This window comes from Chenopodium album, chromosome 11 (genome assembly GCF_948465745.1).
Source record: "Chenopodium album chromosome 11, dcCheAlbu1.1, whole genome shotgun sequence".
In the NCBI taxonomy this organism is placed as follows: domain Eukaryota; kingdom Viridiplantae; phylum Streptophyta; class Magnoliopsida; order Caryophyllales; family Amaranthaceae; genus Chenopodium; species Chenopodium album.
Window position 1 is genome coordinate 15,441,637 of NC_137844.1, and position 25,546 is coordinate 15,467,182.

At 32.1% G+C, this 25,546-nt stretch overlaps 2 protein-coding genes across 2 annotated transcripts; one reads left to right on the forward strand and one right to left on the reverse strand.

The window, feature by feature from the left end:
- Positions 1-3,547: 3,547 nt before the first annotated feature.
- LOC145568648 (uncharacterized) lies at positions 3,548-5,089 on the reverse strand. Its single transcript, XM_081628080.1, has 2 exons — positions 4,502-5,089; positions 3,548-3,720 (listed from the first exon to the last, which is right to left on the reverse strand). Exons 1-2 carry the CDS (start codon positions 5,020-5,022, stop codon positions 3,693-3,695), a joined length of 549 nt encoding a protein of 182 aa, XP_081484206.1. The 5' UTR covers positions 5,023-5,089; the 3' UTR covers positions 3,548-3,692.
- A 15,001-nt stretch (positions 5,090-20,090) lies between these two features.
- LOC145566363 (putative pectinesterase 66) lies at positions 20,091-25,313 on the forward strand. The gene is made up of 8 exons (XM_081625806.1): positions 20,091-20,162; positions 20,395-20,533; positions 20,717-20,843; positions 22,580-22,762; positions 22,919-23,081; positions 23,913-24,107; positions 24,712-24,938; positions 25,154-25,313. The coding sequence occupies exons 1-8, from the start codon at positions 20,091-20,093 to the stop codon at positions 25,311-25,313; spliced, it is 1,266 nt and encodes a 421-aa protein (XP_081481932.1).
- Positions 25,314-25,546: the final 233 nt, after the last annotated feature.

Below are 25,546 nucleotides of genomic sequence, written 5' to 3' on the forward strand. Positions count from 1 at the left end.
ACCCTTTTATCCCATGCAATTTGAGAATGTGTGTATTCTATTGTGGTAAAAGGAGACAAATCCATAATAAAACGGGTGAATAAATTTATCTTACTGAAGAGTATATAATCTTGATTGTTATCTAGTTTACCTTGCGTATTTACAATGGATATCAACAACCTAAAATAAATTACTACCAATACTAATATTATATTGCGAGTAAAGCTAAAAATCTTTATGTAAATAAAATAACTTGACAAAAAATAGATCGATTCACTCTTGAAAATCGTTATATACATTCAGATACAAGTTACATCAAAGGCTATTTTTCGTTCGTGTAGTATTTTTGCTGATTAAAATCTTAAAATGAGTGGAAAAAAAAAATCAAACAAGCAAATATTACCGTTGGTTACACCTTTCTACTTCCATGTGCACTCGTGACTCGAGTATATGTAAAAGATTCTACTCCACTTCCTTGTTCTCTCTCCTTCTTTCTTTCCCTCTTATGCTACTCATCCAAACAAAGTGTAAAAGATTATTGGATCTTGAAAAGGGTTGTTATCCAAACAAAGTGTAAAAGATTATTGGATCGTAAAAAGGGTTAAAGAGAAAATATATAATGGGACAATTTAAAAATGGTAGGGGTAGGGACAATTTAAAAATGGTAGGGGTAGTGGGTGATAATGAGTCACTAGTTGATGACTTGATGAAGTATGTGAAAGAACTAATTAATCCTTTCTTAGATTCTTACACAAACTTTGGCTAACTATCACTCTAGGCTAATAAACTACAACCACCATTAGCTAGCTTAGGCACCCTAATCACCAAAGATACTGTTGCCCGGCTAGTCGGCTAGCTTAGCTACCAGGCCTACCCATACGTACCGTCATCCTTAGCTTGACATGGCACAACTAACACTATTGTACTAACACCAACAAATCGGCCAGTCTTCACCGCCATCATCCTCGCGACCTCAGCCAGCGCACCATCACCATCACCCCCAGCTACTTCATGTATACCAACACCAATCTCACAGCCCAGGCAACAGCAACTAATATAAACAGAACGTCCGTACGAAAATATATACATTAAAGGATGTATGAAATAATTAAAGTTAAAAGAATTTACTACGAGTACGTATATAAACTCTTTAATTTTCATAACCAAAACAAATGTAATACGTAGTAGTTAACTTACTTTCACATTTTGACTTTTGTTCTGCTCTATATAAAATGCAGATCTTAAGAACCATTGCTTATTAGGTACCTTTCTCATACTTTAATCATGTCATGTGTGCCAATTCTTCAAAATCAGCGTTATTTTGGATTATTTTTCTGGTTTCATAAATATTAAGTGAATATCTTAGGTTTACAGGGTACCTATTTCTTCCATGGGTTGTAATGTCTCAGGTGAAAATGTATTAATTGTGATGTCTCAAGTGAGAAATTATTAATTGACGCATCCAAACTTGTTGGCCGATCGCAGGCTCAGGATCAAAGCTTATTCTTAGCTATGTGATTTAAATTTTTAAGGAAAGTGTGAAAGTACAGTTCTGTGATTTAGGTATTGTGTTTGATCGAGGTGTGTGGAATATAAACAACAAAATATAGATCATATATATATGCGATGAATAAGAGGGTAAAGAAGAGGAATAATGCATATATGTAGTCTAGTCAACATGTACTACTTAATGAGACAGAAAATATTATTTTAGAGGATAGAGATGTATAATAGGCTCGATCTTTTATAAGTTGAGTCACATCTTACTATCTTAGATTGAATGAACTTTTATTGGCGACTTTGTAACACTTCATTGTTTACATTGTGATTCTTTTAGGATAACCCTAAATTATTCAATTTACAAGTGGTAACACAAAAATTGTCACAAGCAACGATATATAGGCATGTCACACAAACACGAAACCGAAACATGATAAGTTAATTTAGGGGAATAATCTGATCTACCCAACAACTCAAGGGTTCATATGAATTTCCTTTAGTAAATTTTACTCAAAACATTTTGTGGATAGTCTCGATTGAATGAGAAGGTCTTTAATAATAATAGACCTCGTTATGTCCATCGCATGGCACTTCATTTGTAAATCCAAAATGCTAGTGGTTTTGTTATGAGAAATGACGAGCTAATCAATGGAGTCTATGTTACTTAGTGCAATGACCTTGAAAATGTTGCGTGCAATATACAATCAAGACAAGATTGTAATCATACTTGATGATTACCTTGAGAATGCTACCCACCTTTTTTTTTTGGTTGACGTGGTACGTACGTGGCAACCTTGTTCTTGTTAGAGCTGAGAATGCCTTGAAATCTAAATAAGTGATGCAACACGAGGACCTTGCCTACTTCAAATTTTTAAGAGAGTAATGTATAAATAAACTTATAAAACTTCTTAATTCAAACCTAACCTAATTTTGTAATCTATATTCCCGGATTGAGATCAATTAAACCATATTCTTGTTTGCTTGGGACGTAACTAACATATTATTCATGAACCACGTTTCTTTTTGTCCTAATTTTTAGAATTTTTTATAATCCTTTTTACATCTGTTACACCATTTTATTATGTTATTATCTCATGCTATGTCCGGTGGGCACTACACTAGGTCATCCCATTGTCAAGCCTAGGAGTAGGAGATAGTATTGACATTCAAAATTAAAAGTTAATCCTCATCAATAATCCTTTTAATCCTCATGTTTTTGTTACCGTACTAGGGGGAAGGGGTGGAGGTAATAAAGATGAGGAGTGAAAATGACAATTTTATAATCCATTGATTTTAGAACCAAAAGTAAAAGAAGTTAGTAAGGGATATTCACAACTTTATTATTTTTTTCACAATTTATTCATATTGTGTACCATACTACCATGCAATAATGAAATTATAATCATCCCAATCCTCTTCCATCTTCCCATTGTCTAATCCTCAAATTGTCATTACTACAAAAAATTCCTCATAATTTATATGGGAATTTCTTTATTACAATATCACCTTCTATACAATTATGGTGTAAATGAATTTAATATTCTCCAAGTTTAAAGACTTATCAAGGCTCGCAAAAGGAGCATATATGGAATATGGCTTGTATGTTATGAAATTTTTATCACTTCTTCTCCCAAAAGGCTATATATACTGAATATTTAGTTATTTTATTCTTTTTCTATTTATTTTTATAACATTTCATCTGGTGTAGATGATTATTTGAAAACCATCTCAAATATGATTACATGTTTTTATTTACCATCTTGTTTTAACCCTCCTTAAAAATAGATGACATGAAAAAAAAAAAGAACGAAAAGATAAATAGATATAATACAAATATATGATCAATAAATAACTTTTTGTAAAATAAGACTTGCTTTTTCACACAATTTGTCATTGATATGTCATGATTTAATTATTTTTTTTTTATCAAAAAATCACTTTTTAATTCACTTCTTTGTCAACTTTAAGGATTATTCATTCCTTTATTGAATAAATTCTCTAAATACTTTGAACTACATACACAATTGTGGCATTGTTAAGAAATAAATAACATATGCAATTAAGACATGATCTTGTGCATGGGGTAGGAATTTCTAATGGAGAATCTTCAAAATATTGGGTCAACATGCGTTGCCAAACTATTGTCGTTGATCTTCTCTTGAGACTTTTTAAGGCTAAACAAGCATTTCTTGTAAAAGTTTGCGTTCGTAATCTTAACCCGTCTCGTAAAAGCTTGGAGGACTGCAAGAACAAGAAAAGATCATTTATTTAATGTTTCGTCATCTTTTCCCTCAGCCTATATTGAATTAATTACGAAGTATTACAATATTAGTTCAAATTGCATTGTCAGAATCACTATTAGTTCTGGACGGTGACAATGTTTACTTAAATTGTTGCTAGCTAAGTTTGATCAAAATACTTCATGTCATGTTGAAGTAAAGATTTTACTAAATTTGAAGAAAGTTAAAACATTTCACTAAACAAATGTGAAAATTTGGAGAATGAAATCCATAATTACTACATTTATTAAAAATATTTTTTGATTAATGAAACAAACCCATAATTCCTAGAGGTTAGAAAGAAACACAGCACACAAGCATAATTATTTTTCCAATCAATAATAAAGTCTTAAAACATTTATTATCTATCCACTTTTTACATATTTGTAAATCTAAAGTCAGTTTATATTACCTTTAACATCCCATCCATACATATACATGCATACATAAAATATGTAAAAATTTGGCATCACCAAATTCAAATTCCAAATCATTATTGAACATAATTGCACCAACCAGTAACAAAATTAAAAAAAAAAAAAAAAAAAAAAAAAAAAGAAATTTTCTACTGGTAGCTGGCTTAAATTTTCTAAACCCCATCACCACATATTATATGAAATAATAGAAATATATGTAAATGAATTAAATCATGGTACACATATATTATTATGCCACATTAATGAAAAAAAAAACTACTAATACTAATAATAATTAATAATTAATAATACTAATTAGGACGGAACCTTTGCCTGCAGGTGTGGCAAGTGATCTCGCCCATGCAAGTAGTAGCCGTACCCCTAAGTCTTTCCGCCTTACAAACTTCTTCTCTAGCCTTATCCCACATGGCTCGAGCTCGAGCGAACTCGGAGTGAGCTAACTCAATCTCTCTCCGAGTTAACTCTCTAACTCGCTCAGCGTATGCCTTCTCAATGGCGGCCAGCCGTATTTGCTCGGCCGCCTGCCACTTGAGCGCCTCGATGCAGTCGAAATCGGCTGCCTCAGCTGGCTCTAGGCTTATTGAGAGTTTCAAGTCTAGGGAGGGCCCACTCTGGGCACTCCCATGACCATGATCATGATGGTGATGATCAATATCGTCATCACCACCGTTGTCGATAGAGTAAGGCGGCCGGTACAAAGGCGGCCGCGATCGATTACGGCGGTGATGGAACCAAGGGAGAGCACGTGAGGAGGATGAGGGAGCGGGATGAGGAGGTGGGGGTGGCAGAAGTTGGAGCTCTTTTTGATGATCCAACTCTTTTTCCATGTGGGGAGGGAAGAAGATTTTTATTTCTTCTTTTTACTTTTTTAAAAAGGACCAAGAAAAAGGAGGGAAGAAGGTTTTTATTTATTTTTGGTCTAGTTAATATTCCTAGTTAAGGGGGTGTTAGAAATGACCTCTATATATAAAAACTTTGGCAAAGCATGGTATATTAAATTACGTAAATACCCTTTTATTTGGTTGCCTCCTAACTACAATGATAGCTTAAGGTACTTGACCAACTCATCAAATAATGTAAGTGTAGGCAGGAATCTAGGAAAGTTCTCTTCCTCTAGTAGTACTATACGTACTCCTATGGATGAAACTTGTGGGTTAGGTTATTTTGGGTGTTTTGAATCATTTCTAATACATACTCATTAAGATGATAGATTCAATTTGAGGAAGTTTGGAATAGATCAAAAGAGTTATACGATTCCAAAATGAGTTATTGTTATATTACAATTACATTCAAATTTGATTGCTCGATTGAGTCATTAAAAAAAAATCTAGTGTTTAGCACTATACCTACAATTGAACATTATAATTTCTCAAAAATTCAAATTATTATGATAAGGAAAGAAAACTAGGGTGCTTAATTAGAACAACAACATTTATGTGCGTTTGACCACACCAACCGTCGAATAAGTCTTGACCGACCGAGTAATCCCTGACCAACTTAGTAATTCATGATCGAGTGAGTAACTTCTGACTGACTTAGTAATCCCTGACCGAGTGAGTAACCTCTACAGTACACTGCTAACAAAGTAACCCCCATAATGGTTGGACACATGGTGTGGCCAACCACATATAAAAGGAGCTAGTCTTGGTTAATATCCTATATTAATAACTTATGTTAATATCAACAATCCAAAAAAAAAAAAAAAAAAAAAATTGAAAAAGTTATTTTTTTCATCTTCTTCCTCCGAGCGCAAACAAAGTAGCACACCACCATCACCACACTTGCTTCTTTTTCACTCCATGAACGCCACCTACAACCCCCTTATTCCATGAATACCGGCCGGACGGCGGCTTCGCTGCCAAACTTAAAGAAAACCCTATGAAATAATACATAAATTAGGGGAATGCTAAACCCAAAATGGTAGGTATTTTTCGAGCGACGGTATTTGGGTTTTGACAATGGAGCAACTTTGGGGTTCGATTTGACGAAAATCGAGCTAGAAGAAAGAATTGTGGGTTTAATTGTTGATGAAATTGCTCCAACCTTGGGTTGAAGAAGGTAAAATTGTATCCTTTTAATTGGTTCGGCGGGAACTCATGATAAATGGTGGACTGGTGGTGGGTATATATGGTGGTGGTGGTTGTGGCGATGAACACTCATTCACCCTCTAAGGCAGAAGGTTGATCTGATGTTGGTGAATTTACAACAATATCCCTGAATAATTCATGAAAATGACATTTATAGCCTGAAATAAACAAGTTTTGTTAATATTGGATATTGACTTGTATTTTTTCCATATAAAAGTTTGTGTAATTAAATGAATTTATATTAGTGGGACAGTTATTGGATTACCTCTATCTGTATAGATCCACAAAAACAATATATTGAACAAAATTAAATGCAATAATCTGTATCTTGCAAATTTTAAGAATTTATTTACAAATGAACTAGTTATTGGTCCGGGCAATGCCCTGGTATGTTAGAAATTTATAAGTATGATCAAAATTAATTAACAAAGGTTAATGTTGAACAATATTTATAATTGAATGAAAAATATAATAATCTATATTAATTTTCATTAATATATATATATATATATATATATATATATATATATATATATATATATATATATATATATATATATATATATATATATATATATATATATGAGTTTTTCAAGTAAATTAAACATTATTATAGAGAATTCAAGTCATGTCAATGAAGAGTACTACAGTTCAATATGGTGAAAGAAGAAAGAAGGGTGATGACACATGGCGCGCATGTGGTACCAAATCATAAGGAAGGGTGACACATGACATTAGCATCTTGTTCCTTTAGTAAAAACCTAATAAAACCAAATCATAAGATTTATTTATGCCTTGTTGAAATTAATTTAAGCATATTTGTAGTATGAACGAACTTTATTAGTCTATGATTTATGTATTATACTTTTTTTTTTTTAACAACAGCAAAATCCTATATTAATTATAAACTAAAGTACTCATTAGAACATTAGGGGTAGAACCATATAACAACTTTCTATTCGGAAGCCATACAATTTCGATGGGATAAGACGTTTTTCTTTTAAATCCACTCATCCTGCAAAACAAAGAGTTAGTGAAAACAGAGGAAGTTAAACTTCTTAGAGAATGAGTTTTCCTTTTAGCCCTGGAATGACAAGAGGAAACCAATAACATCAAATTCTGAGAAGAGGAATTGTTGGGGCTTGCAGCAGACTTCAACAAGGAGCAGACTGGAGCAACTGGAAGCGGCATCGACGTACTTTCACATGATGACACTTGATCAATCATACCTATGGCCGAATCTTCTTGTGCCAAATTTGGAGTTGTTTCACACCTATCATGCCCTTTCACAGGGGGTGACTAATCTCTATTGGTGTAAAAACTTATTGAGCTTCAACACAATCCATCTTCTTTGGAGGATCAAGTACTCGGACGCTAATAAAATCCTTCTTAAAAGAGCAATAGTAGTGTAGTGTTCGTCCCTTAGAAATCACTCCATACATTGTTGGAGTGAGATGCAAATAAGAATCAATACGTTTTCGGTTACAAAACTGATAAATTGACCTTGTAAGATTTGGGTTTGTTGTTTCTGAAGTTGACTTCAGATCAGAATTGTTATCAATAATGTTGGGCCTTTGATCTTGATCGATAGGGTTAACTTTACCCTTCTTCGAATTCAAAGATTTTTCAGCAACATCCTTTTCCTTTTTGGTGGCATCTTTTACACCAATACACCTACGAACACAATAATCTCCACCGTACCACCATCTCTTTCCTTTCTTTTCCCTTTTTTCCCTAACTTCCTCTTTTCTTCTTCCTTCCCAATTTTAGCATAATCTCTAAACATTTCATCATCTCTTGTAACTGCAAGTGCCTCATTAACAAAATTCGGAGTCCAACCCAATAAAGAGGTTACCTCCTTGAGTTTTTGTTGAAACTCTCTGTTAGTGGGATCAATCCTAATTGCTTGTGAAAGATCTATATATGAAAGCTAAATCAGGTTTATTGAGCTCTAAAGCTGCCACCGCCCTTCTAAAGTAAGCTTTCACATTAGAAGTATCATAACACAAAACTGCAGAATACAACTGACCCACCTTGTCAAAGTTTTTCTCTTTGACATAACAAGCACCCAAGTTTAGATTAAGAGACATAGATAGGCTCGAAAAAACTGATTTATCTTCATCATTACAGACAGTAACAAAAGATAACATCTTGAGTTCAAGAGAGTATTTTGCAAGCGCTAATCCCATATTACTAATTTTGTAGAAAGAGTTACCCTCATCTTTCAAACCCCTAACAAAATCCAGAATACCCAAAAGATTCTCCAACTTCCCTAATAAAAGCTCTAGTTTATGAGAAGAGATATCATCCTCTTCAACATGAGCAATACACAAAACCCCCCTAAGTTCTTCAAAGTTATCCATAAAACTTTAAACAAAGACAAACTTAAAAACCAAATTAAACAACTAGGTACTAAGGACTGATAAACAAAGAGCACACATGCTTCTCCATAACTAAAACAACACATATATACTAGAAGATTCATCACGAAAATAGGCTAGCAGAAGAACGAAGGAAGACATAGACCTCACTGCATCTTCACCTACACCACTGAGAAACAGTAGTATTATAGCCGAAACGCTAATCCTTCAAGCTGGAAGGTTTACGAGTAAGACCAAAAAATTCCCCCAAATCAAAAACCAAACCCTAACCCTAACTTTTCTTCATATAAATTGGGATGTTTGGGATTGCTAGGAGAAACTGCGACCGTCAATTAGTCACGAGGCCGTCAAGAGATGCTTGTCGACGACCTTATTTGAGCACCTATACTACTCTGGCCGCCGCCGGCAGGGGAAGCTTGAAGTGGGATCTATTTTTAGAGAGAGGGGAAAACGTTTTCTTTAACTCGTATATGGTGTATGTAGCCTTTTTATTTATTATACAAGTTTGTCTATGAACTATTACGGTGTATAAGTCCAAAATTAAGCAGGAAAGGTAAGCCTTCTTTTTTAAACTACCGTTCATAATTATCATTTCAATGATGTTATATCTTGGTTGATATGAGTCAAGTAAAAATATTAATTATGAACAAGTTAGTAGACAAGAAAGAGGTTAATTGTGCAACAAGTTAGGTAAGGTAGTCGTTAGGAAATAAGGGTGTAATTGTGTTTAATTAATGCGGATGGAACAAGTCAATGAAATAATAAGAACAAAAGAAACAATAATAAAGATGAACAAAGAATACAACAATTTATGTGGTTTGGTCATATTAGACCTACATTCACGGGTGGGGGAATCTAGAGCTTTTTCACGATAATGGAGAAAGAACGAGAGAGTAATACACGGAGTATAAAATCTTAATGGATTTCAAATAAGGTGTGATATAATTGATCAACTAAATGGTCCTTTTATAACACAAGGAAAACCTAATAAAACCCTAATTATTTTCCAAGTATACCCAAATAGCTGTAAAGTAGAGATAACCGATTTTAGGAAATTTTCATATAAAATTAGATGCCTTCGGTCGAAGTCAAATCATTAAATGCACAAACCCTTATGCGCGCGGTCTGATCTGGTGAACTCGGGCATGCCAACAAGTAGTTCAAAATCTTCATACTACAAAGCTTCCTATGTTCGCCTTAGCTACCAGGGCAAACTCCGCCCCGTAGGGTGACCACAAACAAAAAAAATTCATAGTTAATGCCATATTCAAGGCACATTTAACAGTAGTAATTGTGCATGCAAGTAAAGCTTCCATGGGAATGATCCACGGGTAAGGATTAGGATTATATTCCCCGAAAAGGACATGGAGATGTCCACAAAGATGAATAATTAATGAGAAAGATTAAGGTTCCACCCCATAGTCATCAACAATGAGAGAGAAATATTCAATGTTGCCGATATATATTCAATACCGTTATTGATGTGAATATGATGAGTAAACAAGAATCTTCACTAGGGATCAATTGTGTCCATAAGAAGTTTTTAGTAAGGAGGGCTCTTCGAACTATGTGAGATAGTGAGACCATAAAGGATGAAGTTGTGGAGGATGGAGCAAATATAATTGCCTAAGAGATATTAATTTGAGGGACGCTAATAAGTATCCTTTTGTTAACCGAAGAGGTTGAGCTCAACAATTAAACTATGGGATATATCAAAACTTAAAAGGCCTAGGGTATAAAATCATGCACCAATAATTAATACTCTGAGATATAATATAACAAAAAAAAAATAGTCAATATTGAAATATCGATCAGATTAACAGGCTCTCGCAGTTGATTAATCATATAATATAGAACTAACATGCTCTCACAATTTATTAGATCCAGTTCTATCTATTATATTGAAAATAGCCTTAATATCAAAACTACATCTTCTCGATTCATAAAATCAATATTGTTATAATATTACAATAAAACTTGGCCTAATCTAATAATTGCGTAGAATTAAAACTATTAATAGTAAATTAATATGCAATATCAACAATAAAAAATAAAAAAAAAATCATCCCTTCATATAAATTTGGATCCCTAAAATCCTAGAATTACAGTACACTACTCACACATAATTAAATTTAAACTAACAAAAGCAATTGAATTAAACATATTTTTAAAGAAATAATAGGGTGAGAAATAATTCCAAACAAAATGAAATCTGAACTTGTAATCAAAAAATATTAAATTAAACAATAAGAGTAAAAAATGCTCTAAACTAAGAATCTCTCTAAAACAAAATTCAGGAAATTAATTAATGAAATCTTCAATAAAAGTACTAAAAGCCAAGTCTTCGAAAATAAAAAAAATCGTCAAAAATAATCCTTCAGAAAAGAACGCAACTGATCAAGCAAATGACCACCTGATCAAGCCCGCTTACAACATGTCCATTATCTCGCGCTTGCGCCCAATTGGGCAGATGGCCACCCGATCTGGCTAGCCTCTACTGAAATCTTTTACTCTTTCTTGTATCCGCCCGAGCAAAATTGCACCTAGCTGAGCTTGTGTATTACCCTGTATTTTTTAGAAGTATTTCCTAATTAATTATTTTTTATAAAAGGGTAATTTGGTAATTTAATTATTTATTTGAATTTTGGAGCCAAAATGATTTGAATTTTGGTTCCAAAACTATTTTCAAACACAATTAACATTTTGGATTAGAGATTAATTATCTACTTAATTATTTAATATAAATCAAAATACGTAAATTTTTGGATATTTTAATTAACCCTATTTCCTATTTAATTTAATGTGTTTGAAATTTCCCAAAACTAATTAGCTAGTATTTTCGGATTTTCTATAGAAAATCGAATTTTAAGTGGTTGATTAGGTTAGATTAAATAAGACATTTCTAATTATTTATTTTCTACAAAAACATAATTATTTACATAATTATTTCGGATTCCCTAAACTAACAAAAATTGATTTTGTTTAGCTTATAAAGTTTGAAAATATTAACAATATTATGCTCAATAATTTCATTCAATAAGGGTTAATTAAATATATTTTTTGTTGGATTTTTGTTAAATAAATATCATGCCTTAATTTCTATATTTTTCTAATTTTTTTCTACTTAAATCTAAATTATATTTGATACTAAATCTCCTATACTTATTTTCCGAGCAAACTTTTATTTCCTTAAATTATTTTCTTGATCATCTTACTTTTTAACACTTTTCATAATATATTTTCTACTTATTCTCCAAACAAGAGCTTGCCTTAATTTTATTTACCATCCATTTAATTATCTTAAATCTACACTTTTCATATTTCTTCCTTCATGAGTTTACCATAACTCTTGTAATCCTACAACTATAAATACCCCCTCCATACTCTCATATTCTTCACACCAAAACTCAGTTATCTTCTTCTCTCTTATTTTTCTTTTCCCTAAACTTTTTCCTACTTTTCTTCTCCTCTTTTCATACAAATATTATCTCGTGTATCTTTGAATCCAATTTTCAACTTTGGCGATGTTTCATGGGTGATTGCTCCTTTCAAAAAATTCTTGAGGTACGCTCACCCAATTTGTTACCCTCTATTTGCAGCTCTCCTAAACATAAATGCCGCAAAAAAAAAAAAAAAAAGTAAGTGAATGCAATCAATTGTTTTTTAGGCTCTCCTATAATGCTTGAGCTCCAACCAATTTAATACAAGAGATTTTAGGTGGACAACTCTCTCTCTCGTCCTTCACTTATATAATAAAGATTACAAAAAAGTTGTATACAAAATCTGCAATAATAATAATAGTTTCCTAACAAGGCAACTTAAACCTTAAACTGTAGAACGCGCCTACGCACAAGGAACAAAACCCCAAAACCAACATCTCTCTAAGCCCCTAGTTTTAAATACAAGTTTTTTTTGTCTCTATGTCTTCTAGGGGTCGCCAACAATCTGAGTAGGCGGCTTTCCTGCTCGATCTCCAGCGAACCTATCTCTGCCTATCTCCGGCCAGTTCGCGAAAGTTCTCAAGGCTACTTGTAGACATCTAAAAATGTCTCTCCTAAACCAAACCCAATGATGAACAACCTTTCACCGCCATTATTGGCCGGGTCGCAGTATTTAATCTTGGGAGTGCTTAGAACCCATATTTAGTTAAACATAGCCTGCAATCAGTCAACAAATTAGTCCACATATTTATCTAACACTACTAGAAAACATATTTATAAGCACAGTCCAACCCGTACTTCAACAAAGCCATTTTAAGTTCATTTCATTTTACTTATTAATTAAGCTCGATTAATAAATAATAAAGCCCTAAGCCTAAACAGGTCCAAAATTTTGAAAAGGCGCCTAAATATCACATACTTAGTAATTAAGAAATAGGTTTAGAATGAATTTGGATGCAAATCTGGAAAATAGATTATAGATTTGCCATTTCACAGCAGAGTTGCCGCGTCACGGCAAATTCCAGCGTGGTGTAGCAAATTTTTCGTGACGCGGCAATCTTCTACGTTCCCTTCGTGGCGCTTTTCACTTCTAGGGTTCCATGCTTTACCTTATTCATTTTCTCTTTTAATACGAGGCTGATTTCTTCAGTTTTGGGGCACCAACAATCATTAATTATCTTCTCTCTCTCTTGCTTTAGCCTAAACACTTGTCTCTCTATTCTATCACAATATTTCCCCTAAGCACTCCAAGCACACCATACTTGACCCGAAATTCTATACTTAAACCAAGGTGTAAAAGGTAGAATTGACTGAGGGTTTGAACCAAATCAACTCTAGTTTTTATTTAATTTAAACTCAATTTGATTTATATTTTTATTGAAGTTAATAACAATTTATTCATGATGTAGCAATTCAAAGAAACGCGGATTGTGAGTAATTAATTCACTTAATTACTCTTTTTATTATTCTTGTTGCTAGTATCATGATTAGGTTTATTATGATGTGATTTGACTAACGATATCATGGTTAAATTTCTTCTAATATTGATGTTTATTCTATTGTTTATTGTTGATCACCATATTGCATGTTAAAGGGAATATGTAATTGAATATAACGCTTAATAAGATAATTTGGACGACATGTTTAGGTTCCTTTTTAATCTTATTGTTTAATCAAGTGATAACAATATTATAGAATTATGTGTTGCAATAATATTCAACCAATTTAGCCTAATATTAATTTGGAGCAAATTGAATCTATTTTTGTTTGCCTTTGAGATCGTAGGAAATACTTTTCTCTATAAGAATCGAGTAGAGGCCAATACGGGCGAATGTGACTCCATGACTCACTTCGTACCATCATCCTCGATCTTCCTTTCGTGGTTCCGAACCATATAGAGTTAGTAATCTCATGGATTATGAATGGGGTATAACCTTCACGGGTCAATCGTTGTTGCCTATTGTTGTCCCTTATCGTGGTTGCCTTAAATAATCCGTGAACGGTTTACAAATTCCTTAAAAACTTGTTGGTGGCTCCCTACTTTCCTTGTCTCTAATCATCGTCCTTAATTGTATGTCAATTCCCACTTCTTATGAGTGCCAAGAATATTCACCACATGCTTAAGTAGGCACTTTTCAAACGACGCCTACTGTAGACACCTGATTGTGTCTCCCCAAAAACCAAACCCAGTGATGAATATCTTTCACGTCATGAAAATTGAACAAAGAGAAATGTGAAAGGGTCTCGTGAATTCTTCCGTTTTCTAAAATGTTTTAATAAAAATAATTCATTTCTGTTTTCAAAAATCATTCATTTCGTATCCTATTAGTATATTCCATAATCAGGGTCCAATAATTGTGTAGTTGGATATGGCTTGAAAAGATCTTTCCAATATATTATAAGCTCAATTTTGATGGATGATGAGGAAGTTATGGCCAAAATACTAAAATGGGCCCATACCGGATTTACCTACGACCCAATGATCATGTGGAGGGTCCAAAGGTTTACTCCCATTCCTAAACTAATTAGGATTAATTAGAAGCTTCTATAAGTTTCTAAGAGATCTTAATTATCCTTTTTGAATAGATAAGATTAAAGAATTTGAAATTGAATAAAACTTCTCTTTTTGAGAGTCCTTATTCTGTGCGAAATGAAATATGTTCAGATATTATTTTTGCACCTCATAATTTTTATCCAAATCATATATGGTTTGATATATCTTGAAATTATCTTTCCAATGATATATTATAATATTAATTCCGAGCTATAACAGAAAAGATATGAAAGAAATACGAAACTCTATCCAAAACTGACACCATTCCATTATTTAGGCCATATCTTTTATTCTACAAAATATTTTAATCTGATTCCAACGACATATTATATGCCTTATTTGGAGTTATTGATCAAAAGTTATAATAAAACAAAATCCGCAAAAAAACTATTTTTATCGCGCCGCGATACTTTTTATCTTGCCGCGTCAAAATGAATTTTAATCCGATTTGAATTCTAACTCTTTTCTAATCGTTTACGGTCGTTTTTCTCTATAAATAGGGTCTATTTCCTTCGTTTTAATCACCAACAATCATCAACAATTATCTTTCTATTCTATTCTCTCTCAAAGCTAGAAGCTTATTCTTTTTCCCTCTTTCTAAGCCTTCCTTTTTCAAAACAACATTCGTCCATCACGAGACTTAGACACACATAGCCAAGCTCGAAGTTGTCTTCGCCCTAGACGTGAAAGGTTGATAATTTTTTAGGGTTTGGTCCCAAATCCCTATTTCAATTATTTAAATTAATTGTTTGATTTAATATTTTCATTGAAGTTAATAACTTGTGTATTCTTTTGATAGAAAGAGATACGAGGCAACAAAGTGAGTAATTTCAATTGCTCTATTTCTTTAGAAAGCATGTTTAGATTATTTTAATTCCTAGTATTATGTTAGGATGTTATTTATTGCTTTCTAGTATCAGGTTTAGGTTGCTTCTTATTTTCTTCTATCATGTTAGTATCATGTTAAGGTTAAAGATTTGATTTTTAATGTTTAGTGACATGCTAGGATTTGTTATTAATAATGTTAGTATCATGCCTAGGATCTTGCTAATATTATTATCCTTTGATGAGAATATTATGATGATGATGATTTGTTGTGTTAATAATTTATATGTTGCTTGATATTATTATTTTTTTTTGCTTGATCACGCCCTCTCTTGCAGGCTTAAAGGGAATTTGTACTTGAAATCACGCTTAATAAGATAATTAATAATTTTATTTAGGCTAATATGATTTTAATTCAAGTGATCACCAATAATAGATTTGTTTGTGCATTAATTAATATTCAACCAACATAGATTAAACAAGTTTAGGATTAATATATTGATTGTATGTTAGTCAGAAAGCGCACATGAATATGAGAAAAATAAAGTAGATGCCTATTTTTAGGGCAGGTTCAATCTCTTTTAGATTGAATTTGTACCTTTATCCCCCAAATATCCAGTTATGGTTCCGGACCACTATGGAGTTAGCGATCTCATGGATCATGAAGGGGTGTAACCTTCACCCTGTGAATGGTTTACAAGTTCCTAAAACTTATTGGCGACTCTTTTGCTCTAACTTCCTTCCCTTTGGACGCCACCATGCTTAAGTGTATGATCACAGTGGGGCTCAAGTGTGGGATGTTTGAAATTATTCCCTACACCTGCAGTACTAGACGTAGCAACCTTGCATTCCTTGGCCGAGGTAGCATGACCCTAGTGACGGTTTTGATCGACGACTGATCCACTGTATCTTTCCCCCTCCCGCCGTTTGTGACCTACCGGCTCTTTGTGTGTGACACCAGTGACGCTTGGTCGAGCCTTGGTTGCTAAATCCCATCTCTACGCTCTTTCTTGCCCTTTAGAGTTTCCGTTAGTTTCCCAATTTTTAGTGGCGGACTCCGATCACCGCTCGACAGAAAGTTCATCCTCTTTAGCTTTTGTGGAGACAAGCTGTTTTAGTGTGGCTTTGCGATATTGTTTGGGTTTTTTCTCAACAAGTTTGAGTAAGATTTAGTAATCTTGTCATTTTTCCCAAGGGTTTTGGCCTCTCTATGACGATTTTTGTGGTTTTTTTTAAATCAAGATTTTGATTTCATACCGGTTTGGTCGTGAGATTTCTTTTGGTGAAGTATTTAGTCTAACCCCTTTTTTCATTTTAGAAGTTGTTAATTTCCAAAAGTTGAATAACGCCGTTACGCTCACTCATTTAAACGATGATTATGATGATAACATTGCCGACTTTTCTACTAATAATTGCCCTCGAAATATCCTAAATCAAGCTAAGACCTTGAAGGAGGAGGGCAATATCTTTTTCAAGAGAAGTTGTTCTTGCTGGGGCTAGTTACGACAGAAGGTTGAAATTATTGTGTTCTTTTATGGAACCTTGCCATATCCCTGGAGTTAAACCTTGAAACTCACGCCCTAAAAGTTTGTGATTATGAACAAACTAAGGAGATATGCTCGATTGTCATTCTGCTTGATGGAGATAATACTAAAGCTTTTTACAGAAGAGCTTTAGCCGAGATCAAGCTTAATAAACTTGAAGAGGCCCATGAAGACCTTGGCAAAGCAGCCAAGGCTGAGCCTAAATGTAATACCCTGTATTTTTAAGACGTATTTTCAAATTAATTAATTTATCAGTATTTTCTAAAAAGAGTATTTTAGTATTTTATTTTACTATTTGAATTTTGGAGCCAAAATAATATTTGAATTTTGGCGCCAACAACATTTTCAAAACTTAATTATTATTTGGATTTTGGATAAGATTAATTATCCATTTAAATATTTAATGAAAACAAAAAAAATATATTTATTTTAGGATATTTTAATAAATGTTAAAGTATATTTCTTACTTAATTATTTTGGACCGATTTTATAAAAGAATTTCCTAAAATAATTTAACTAATTATTTTTGGATTTTCTAGTGAAGGAAAATCAGATTCTGATTAAGTTAATTAAGAATTTCCTAATTATTTATTTTAATAAAAACCGAAAATATTACATAGGTAATTTCGGATTTTTCTAGCTAAATAAATCAGGTTTTGTTATTGTGTTTGGTCCAAAAATTCTAAGCAATAATTAGTTTGGAATTTTTAGCTAATCAATATAATTAATCAGATTTTGTTTAGATTTTATAAAATAATTATTTTACTTTAATTCCTATATTTTCCCATTCCAATATAGTTATATTTGATCATATATATTTTGATCTCAAATCTCTTATACTTATTTTCCAAGCAAGCTTTTATTTCCTTAAACTATTTTCATGATCATCATACTATTTAACACTTTTCATAATCTATTTTCTTAATTATTCTCCAAGCAAGCTCACTTGCCTTCTTTTATTTCATGACTAAACACTTACCTTATTTCTTTATTTCTTAATCACCCTAAACTAAACCTTCCTTAATTCTTAAACTCTCTTTTTCAAGTAATTCCTTAAACTACATTTATCATAATTCTTCCTACAAAATCTTACCTTAATTCTTACATGCTCAAGCCTATATATACCGCCCTTCATACCTCTCATATTCTTCACACCAAAACTCAATTCTCTTCTTCTCTCTTACTCTTCTTTTCCCTCAACCTTTTCCTACTTTTCTTCTCCTCTTTTCCAAAAGAAAATCAGCCCGTATACCTTTGAAGCCAATTTTCGGGCACTTCTGGTTAATTTTAAAGTTTTGATGTTTCACTATAAATTGTTCGGAGTTATATTGAAGGAGTTATGGCCTCTGCAAGTTCTGTCTATTCTTTACAACGCAAATTCAATTCTCTCTAATCCTATTCCTTTATTTTATTCATGGTTAGTTTTCTAAAATATAAATACTTATTTCAAAGCTAGAATTTTATATTAAAGTATTATTTTTTTAAAATAAGTTTTTAGTCCATGCACATTAGATTTGGGATATGTCTAAAGGTGTTGTGATAACCTTATAGTTATGTATGTTAATTGCAAGGTGTATTCGTGATTGAACTTTGAAAGTGCAAAGTGTTGATTGATATTCGAAATCAAGGCACGTTTAGGTGGCTAGATACCTTAGAAATTGATTGGATTGAATGAGCATGTTTTATATGATTTTTATGATGATTGAATTAAATTAAATTTAATTATGATTTATGAAATAAAAGCATGTCTAAATAATTGGTTTTAATAAATAAATTGAAGGATTGATTTTTATATCATGTTTTGAATAATTCAAATTATTTTAAAGAATTAATTTTTGAAAGCATGTTGAATTAAATAAAAGGGATTTTTGAATTGGTTGTTATAAAGATTGGAATTATTGAATTAAAAAGGATTTATTGAATTATTATTATTATTATTATTGTTATTATTATTGAATTATTGTTATTATTGTTATTATTATTGAATTATTGTTATTATTGTTATTATTAAAAAGGATTTATTGAATTATTATTATTATTATTATTGTTATTGTTATTGTTGTTGTTGTTGTTGTTGTTGTTATTATTATTATTATTATTATTATTATTATTATTATTATTATTATTATTATTATTATTATTATTGTTATTATCGTTGTTGTTATTATTATTATTATTATTATTATTATTATTATTATTATTATTATTATTATTATACAAAGCTTTACAAGCATGTTGATAGTAATCCCACTATGCGGATTTGGTTGATAAGACTTTGAAATTTGTATGACCGAGTCTTTCCTCGAGAATAGCCTTGTAGTATAAGGAGACTAGATTCGGGGGTGTGCACGCTTGGGTGAGGAATAAGATTTAAAAAGAGGAATTGGTTTTATTAATCATTTTATTGAATTATGGAATTATTGGAATTGGTTTTGAATAATGAGTTTGGTAATATTGGATTAATTATTGGAATTGGTTTTAAAAGCATGTTTGCAAATAATTGAGTTTACATTATCTTGTACTTATCGTACTTAGCATATTTTGCTAATCCGTATTTCCTATTTGTTTTTGTTTTGGTTCGCCCTGTTTACCTTAATGGTAAGCAGTGTTGACTATTTTCAGGTAGAGTCATGAATGAGCATATGGGAGTCTCGGGATTTGCTTCATCTAGTTTAGGAATGTTGGTTTTGTCCTTAATTTGAGTACTCATAACAATGTTACTATTTTTATAAGTATTAATAAAAGAAAATTGAGTTTCCACTGCAAGTTTTGTTATTGAGTTAAGTATTTTGAGTAGCCTTGCGTAATCACGCGACGGTAATTCGCCTAAATCTATCTCTATGGAATAATTATACGTATTATACTAGTAATTCCGTAGAGGGAGATTTGGGGGTGTTACCCTAACAACCAAGACATCCTTCGTGAGATGGAAATGGTGGAAGATCTAAGAAGCAAAGCTAGTGAGCTCAAGGGCAAGTGGGGAACTGAGGATTCCGACCCATTCCACGTCTTTTCCAACAAAAAGGGAAAGATCAACTAGCCTTTTGTCAATCTAGAACCTAACATGTTGCCTAGTAGTGATGCTCAGAGTGATGTTACGAACTTAACTACTATGGATGCTGCTAGTGAGATGAGGGTAGAGAGCCTTAAGGGGGAAAAGGATGCCACTAGCCCCCTTTAACATCCAAGATTCTAGACAGGCTAAGGACAAGCGATTTGGGAGAACCCATATCTTATTCAACAGAGTGAGAGTTAATCGGTCCCTTAAGATTTTTGATTTGTCATACTCGGATCTCAGTCAAGGGAATTCCTTGAGTTTCTTGAAAGGTTCTGCTATTTCATGGATGACTATATGAGTGAAAGAAAAGACCACCCATGATGGGTATCTTAAAGCTCACAAGGCTATGGACTCCAAAGTTCCTGTAACCTTGTTCATGCCCACTAAGATGGTAGGTCAGGAAAAGAGAAATTGCGTTAGGAAGAGCCAAAAGAAAAAGGTCAAGCGATGTCTGGATACCGCCATGATTAACCATGTTGTTGGGCAGCACCACTGCCATAGAGAAGTTAGATGATCATTTATCTACTTGTCTAACCTCTAGCAGCAATGAGGGTTCAAGTAACGAGGAGGAAGCTAAGTAAGGAACCTACGAGAGTTTTAACTACCATTTACAGTTGAAGTGGAATCTGTAGGTTTTAATGATGGAGACCCCATGAATTTTGAGCCCGACCAAGTGCAGTCCCATCCTCCATTCCTCCACTATCTACTTTCAAGTTTTCTACTTCGTCAAGGAAGTATGGAAGGCCTATCAGCTCAAGGGTAAAGAGCAAGAAAGGTAAAAGGTTTTACAAATTCTGTTTTTACAGGATCAAGAAATGAAAGGGATCAAGTGTGGAACAACTTATGGCTAGTACTGGGGATGATCTCCTTAACCCCCTTCTTTGTATTATCAAACAATCCACAATGTTTGTGCCCCAAATCCCCTTTTAGCACTTGTACTAGTATGGTTAAGAGAGTCAAGTTGGCTCAATATAGTGTCGAGTCAGTTGTGAACTAGCCTTCTTTTTGGACCGTTGTCAAAAAAAAAATAAAAAATAAAAATAAAAAATTCAATAATTATAAGATTCTATTAGATTGTATAAATGATTTTGGAATCAATTACAAAAATCTTATTAGCAATCATATGTTAATGTTAATCTGTATTTACTAGATCAAGTATGCAATCAAGTGAAGAATCAATGAATATATAATATACAGCTAAGTTTTATCCTAATAATCTACTTGATACAATGCAATAATGATATGAAATTGTTACACTTCATCAATTTATATGCATTGGAGGAAGAAATAATGCAAGGTATAAATGGCATATATAGATGAATTATTTTTACAACATTTTGAAGTAGTAGTTTTTGAAAGTAGAAATTTATTTTAAATAACTATATTATGAAGCTACTTTTGTATTGGGTCAAATAAAATTATTTAAAACTCCATCAAAAAATAAATTATTTTAAACTACTAATAGTTATTTAACTATTTGCTTTTCATGCAATAATAATTAATTGAGAGTTTTGATAATTGAAAGGCGAGTAATTAAGAAGTGGTTACGCAATGCATATAACTATATAAGTGTTACGTATTTGACCATCTAATAGAGTATTCATTAAGTAAATCATCGGTTTAACTAAGGCCCCGTTTGGTTTATTGTAAAACATTTTCAATAGAAAATTAGTTTTTATGGAAAACATATTTTCAAGGAAAAGCACAATTGCGAATTAGTTTTCCTTTGTTTGGTTGCATACAAGAAAAGTTCAAGAAAAATAAAAAAATAGAGTGGAAATGTAAGAATGAATAAGAGGGAAGTAAAAAAGAGGTAAGGAGGAGAAAGGAAAATGTGGCTTTCCTTGTTTTGTGAAGGAAAATGTTTTCCATCATTAAGGGTGAAATTTTCCACCCCAGGCCATAACAAACCAAACAAAGGAAAATGGGAAGAAAAAATCATTTTCCATGAAAACATTTTACATTAAACCAAACAAGGCCTAAATACAATGTAACAAATCAGTATCAAAGTAACAAATACATAGAAATGGTGAATTTTTAGACATAAATAGAAGAGTATTAAAAAATTATGATAGAGGAGCTGATTGGATAAAAAGTATCTACAAATTTATTTCATGAAAAACAAATATAACAAAATCAGTATATGATAACATAGACAGAAATGGAAGTATATATATCTTTGGACATTAATAGAAGAATATAAAAAAATTATATTAGAGGAGCTGATTGGATAATAAGTATCATGATTTACTTGTTACAAATTCATGCATTTTCATGCATGAAAAATAATAGGGTTGATGACTTTTGATACGTTTCCAATTCTAATTATTTCACTTAATCTCCATTGTTCTTTAAATACTTGACATAATACATTGTAAAAGTTACAGTTAATACCTTTCTCTTGAGTCTTGCTTAAGCTTGTCTCAATAATATTAATTCAAACCTCTTCCTTCAAGTATGAAGTTTCTATTTCTATTAATTGCATCGTATATTAGCTTTCAGAATTTTTGTTTCTTGTTAACTGGAGCTACAGAATGCCAAGATACATCAATAGCTTATACTATCACCGTTTCACAATCAGGTGGCGCAAATTTCACGACCCTTACAGATGCCTTTAACTCTATTCCTTCTGGCAATAATAAATGGATCAAAATATTGCTTAATCCCGGAACTTATAAGTAAGTCATGAAATGTATATACAGACATACAGTGTATATGCATATACTTGTTATAATACACTTTGTATATCTATTTTCTACGTACGCCCATTTTTAATTAGATACTTAACATGTAGATAGATGGATTGATTATTGATGTTATTTGTGTACATGTAGGGAGCAGATTATAGTTCAACAACATAAAGGAGGGTGTATAATTCTTGAAGGTAGCGATCGTACTTCAACAATAATAACCTATGATAATCATTCTTCAACACTAGATAGCATTACTCTTGCTTTGTACTTCGACAATTTTGTAGCTAGGAATGTCACCTTTAAGGTAATTCCTCTTTTTATTTTCATTTTATGATTATTATGCCGTATATACATAATTATTCAAGTATTATTTCCCAATAGTAAATTTTTTAGGCATAGTTAGACTTTCAACAAAATGATACAAATTTCCGTATTTTGTATTTTGTTACTATATTTATTTATTTAGTATTTGTAATTTCTTATAGGGATGGTAAGTCCCTCAACAATTTATTAGTCTCCCGTATCTTATATTTTGAGGCCTTACTTTTTATTTATTTATTATTCGTATTTCTTGCGGCTTATTTTATTACTACTAGATATGCACCAATGTGTGTTTCAATATTTCTAAAATATGTACACTAAGCATAAATATTTTATGTGGACACCTTATCTTGGCTTACACGTCATATCATAGATACTTCCTCTGTTTCTTAATATTTGTGACACTTTTCTAAAATGAAAATGTCACAATACTTGCAACATATTATAATTGAAAATTAAAGTTATTTTGAGGAAAAGTTGTACTATTTCCCTTATTTAAAGTACATGACCCACTAAATTATATTTTTAATAACCTCTCACCCTATTTTAAAATATACAAGTATTAAATCATGTGAACCCCACTTATCTAAAATATAGTTAAAAAAAAAAAAAAAAAAGAGGTGTGTGTTACACCTATTAAAAAACAACGGAGGAAGTATTTTATTGTATCTTTGTAAAAGAATATAATTACAGATTTATCCATTTGTAATTTTGTACTTCTTACTAATTAAAATCTAATTGATATGAACTTATTATGTTTTGTACATGGATAGATGAACTAATTCTCAAATGTACGGTAACTTTGTTCTAATAGAACTCTTTTAGTATTGGAGCACTATTAGATGATACGCAGCGAGCCTCAGCCGTTGCCCTCAGATCTTATGGTGACAAGCATGCATTTTATTCTTGTGGATTTGTGGATATCAAGATACACTGTGGGATGATCATGGTCGACATTATTTCAAGTCATGTTATATTGAAGGAGTTGTTGATTTTATATTTGGAAATGGTCAATCTGTATATGAGGTAAATTATAAATATACACAGTACTATTTACTTCATCCATTTATGTTTAAGTGCAACAATTCAACTTTTGCATTTTTATATATTAACTTTAACTTGATTTTTCACTACTAATATACAAAAATCACATGCTAGTGTGCAACATGTTATTGGATTAGTCAACATCTAAATTTTATGAACTTTTCTTAAACATTACAAGTATAGAATTATAGAATTATGGATATTGATTTTCAAAGTTATGATGCAGCAAATCTGTCGATCAAATTGTTGCATAAAAAAAAATTAGAGGATCGGAGGTAATATGTATAGTAGATATGTTTATAGGTGAGGATCAAGGAGTGGAAGGATGGTTAGTCCTTTCATCTCCACCAACCCCCCGAGTGACGGGGGTTCGATCCTCATCCCCCCTCTTGTGATAGGAGGACGTTTTCCTATATTTTACCGTTAAAAAAATATATATATAGGTTGTATATATACTTAACCAAACATGTTTGATAGAGATGGGGGAAATCACCTTGTGACATTGTGGTCGTAAGTTTGAACCTCACCATTTGCATATGCTTGGTCGTAACTCTGTACGTATGTTGCAGCAATGCACCATAAATGTCACGGGAGGAGGTTTCATTACTGCACAAAGTCGACTGTCGGCAAATGATACTAGTGGTTATGTGTTTAGAAATTGTGATATTTCGGGAACAGGGCATGCTGAGTTAGGACGAGCATATGATGCCTTTGCAAGAGTTATTTTCATCGACTCAAAATTCAGTAAAGTTGTTGATCCCGAGGGATGGTTCATTTGGCATCAAAGTGGACATGAGTAAGTTTTTATAATCAAATTCTTTAAATACATAACTCTTTTAGTTAAATGAACTAATGCGTATGCTTAAATTAAATAATGAGGCATGATCAGGTCTATATTATTGTTGTTGTTGCCGCTGTTGTTGTTTGGTCTTTTGAGCTAAAACAATTACAGAGTACTTATATTGAGTTCATGACCTAAAAACTGATCAATAAGCGTTGTGTTAAATGCAGAAACGATGTGACATTTGTAGAAGTTAATTGCACTGGTCCAGGAGCTGATACATCAAAACGTGTTCCATGGAAAAAGAAGTTAGATTCTTCTGCGATTAAGCAATATGATACGCAGACTTTTATCAACCAAGATGGGTGGATTGCTAAACAACCTTTATAATAATTGATCAATAATGATAAATATTATGATAAAAGATATGCATAGATTTGAGAATTATGATTTAACTAGTTTAAGTCCCGTGTAATGCACATGGTTGTTATTAAATTTTATAAACAGTTATTGTATTGAATTTTATTAAAAATATTATATTCATAATACTAATTCAAAAATAAATATAACTTTAGTTTTATACCTAGTTATAACAATGTAAAGATTAGGGACACTTAGACTTG

Excerpts from the sequence above, each read along its gene's own strand:
- LOC145568648 (XM_081628080.1), bottom strand. The coding sequence starts at position 5,022 with ATGGAAAAAGAGTTGGATCATCAAAAAGAGCTCCAACTTCTGCCACCC. Across the intron at positions 3,721-4,501 it reads TGCCACACCTGCAGGCAAAG|TCCTCCAAGCTTTTACGAGA; the intron begins GTTCCGTCCTAA and ends TTGTTCTTGCAG.
- LOC145566363 (XM_081625806.1), top strand. The coding sequence starts at position 20,091 with ATGTTGCCTAGTAGTGATGCTCAGAGTGATGTTACGAACTTAACTACT. Across the intron at positions 20,844-22,579 it reads GAAGGCCTATCAGCTCAAGG|CTTTCAGAATTTTTGTTTCT; the intron begins GTAAAGAGCAAG and ends ATCGTATATTAG. Across the intron at positions 24,939-25,153 it reads TGGCATCAAAGTGGACATGA|AAACGATGTGACATTTGTAG; the intron begins GTAAGTTTTTAT and ends TGTTAAATGCAG.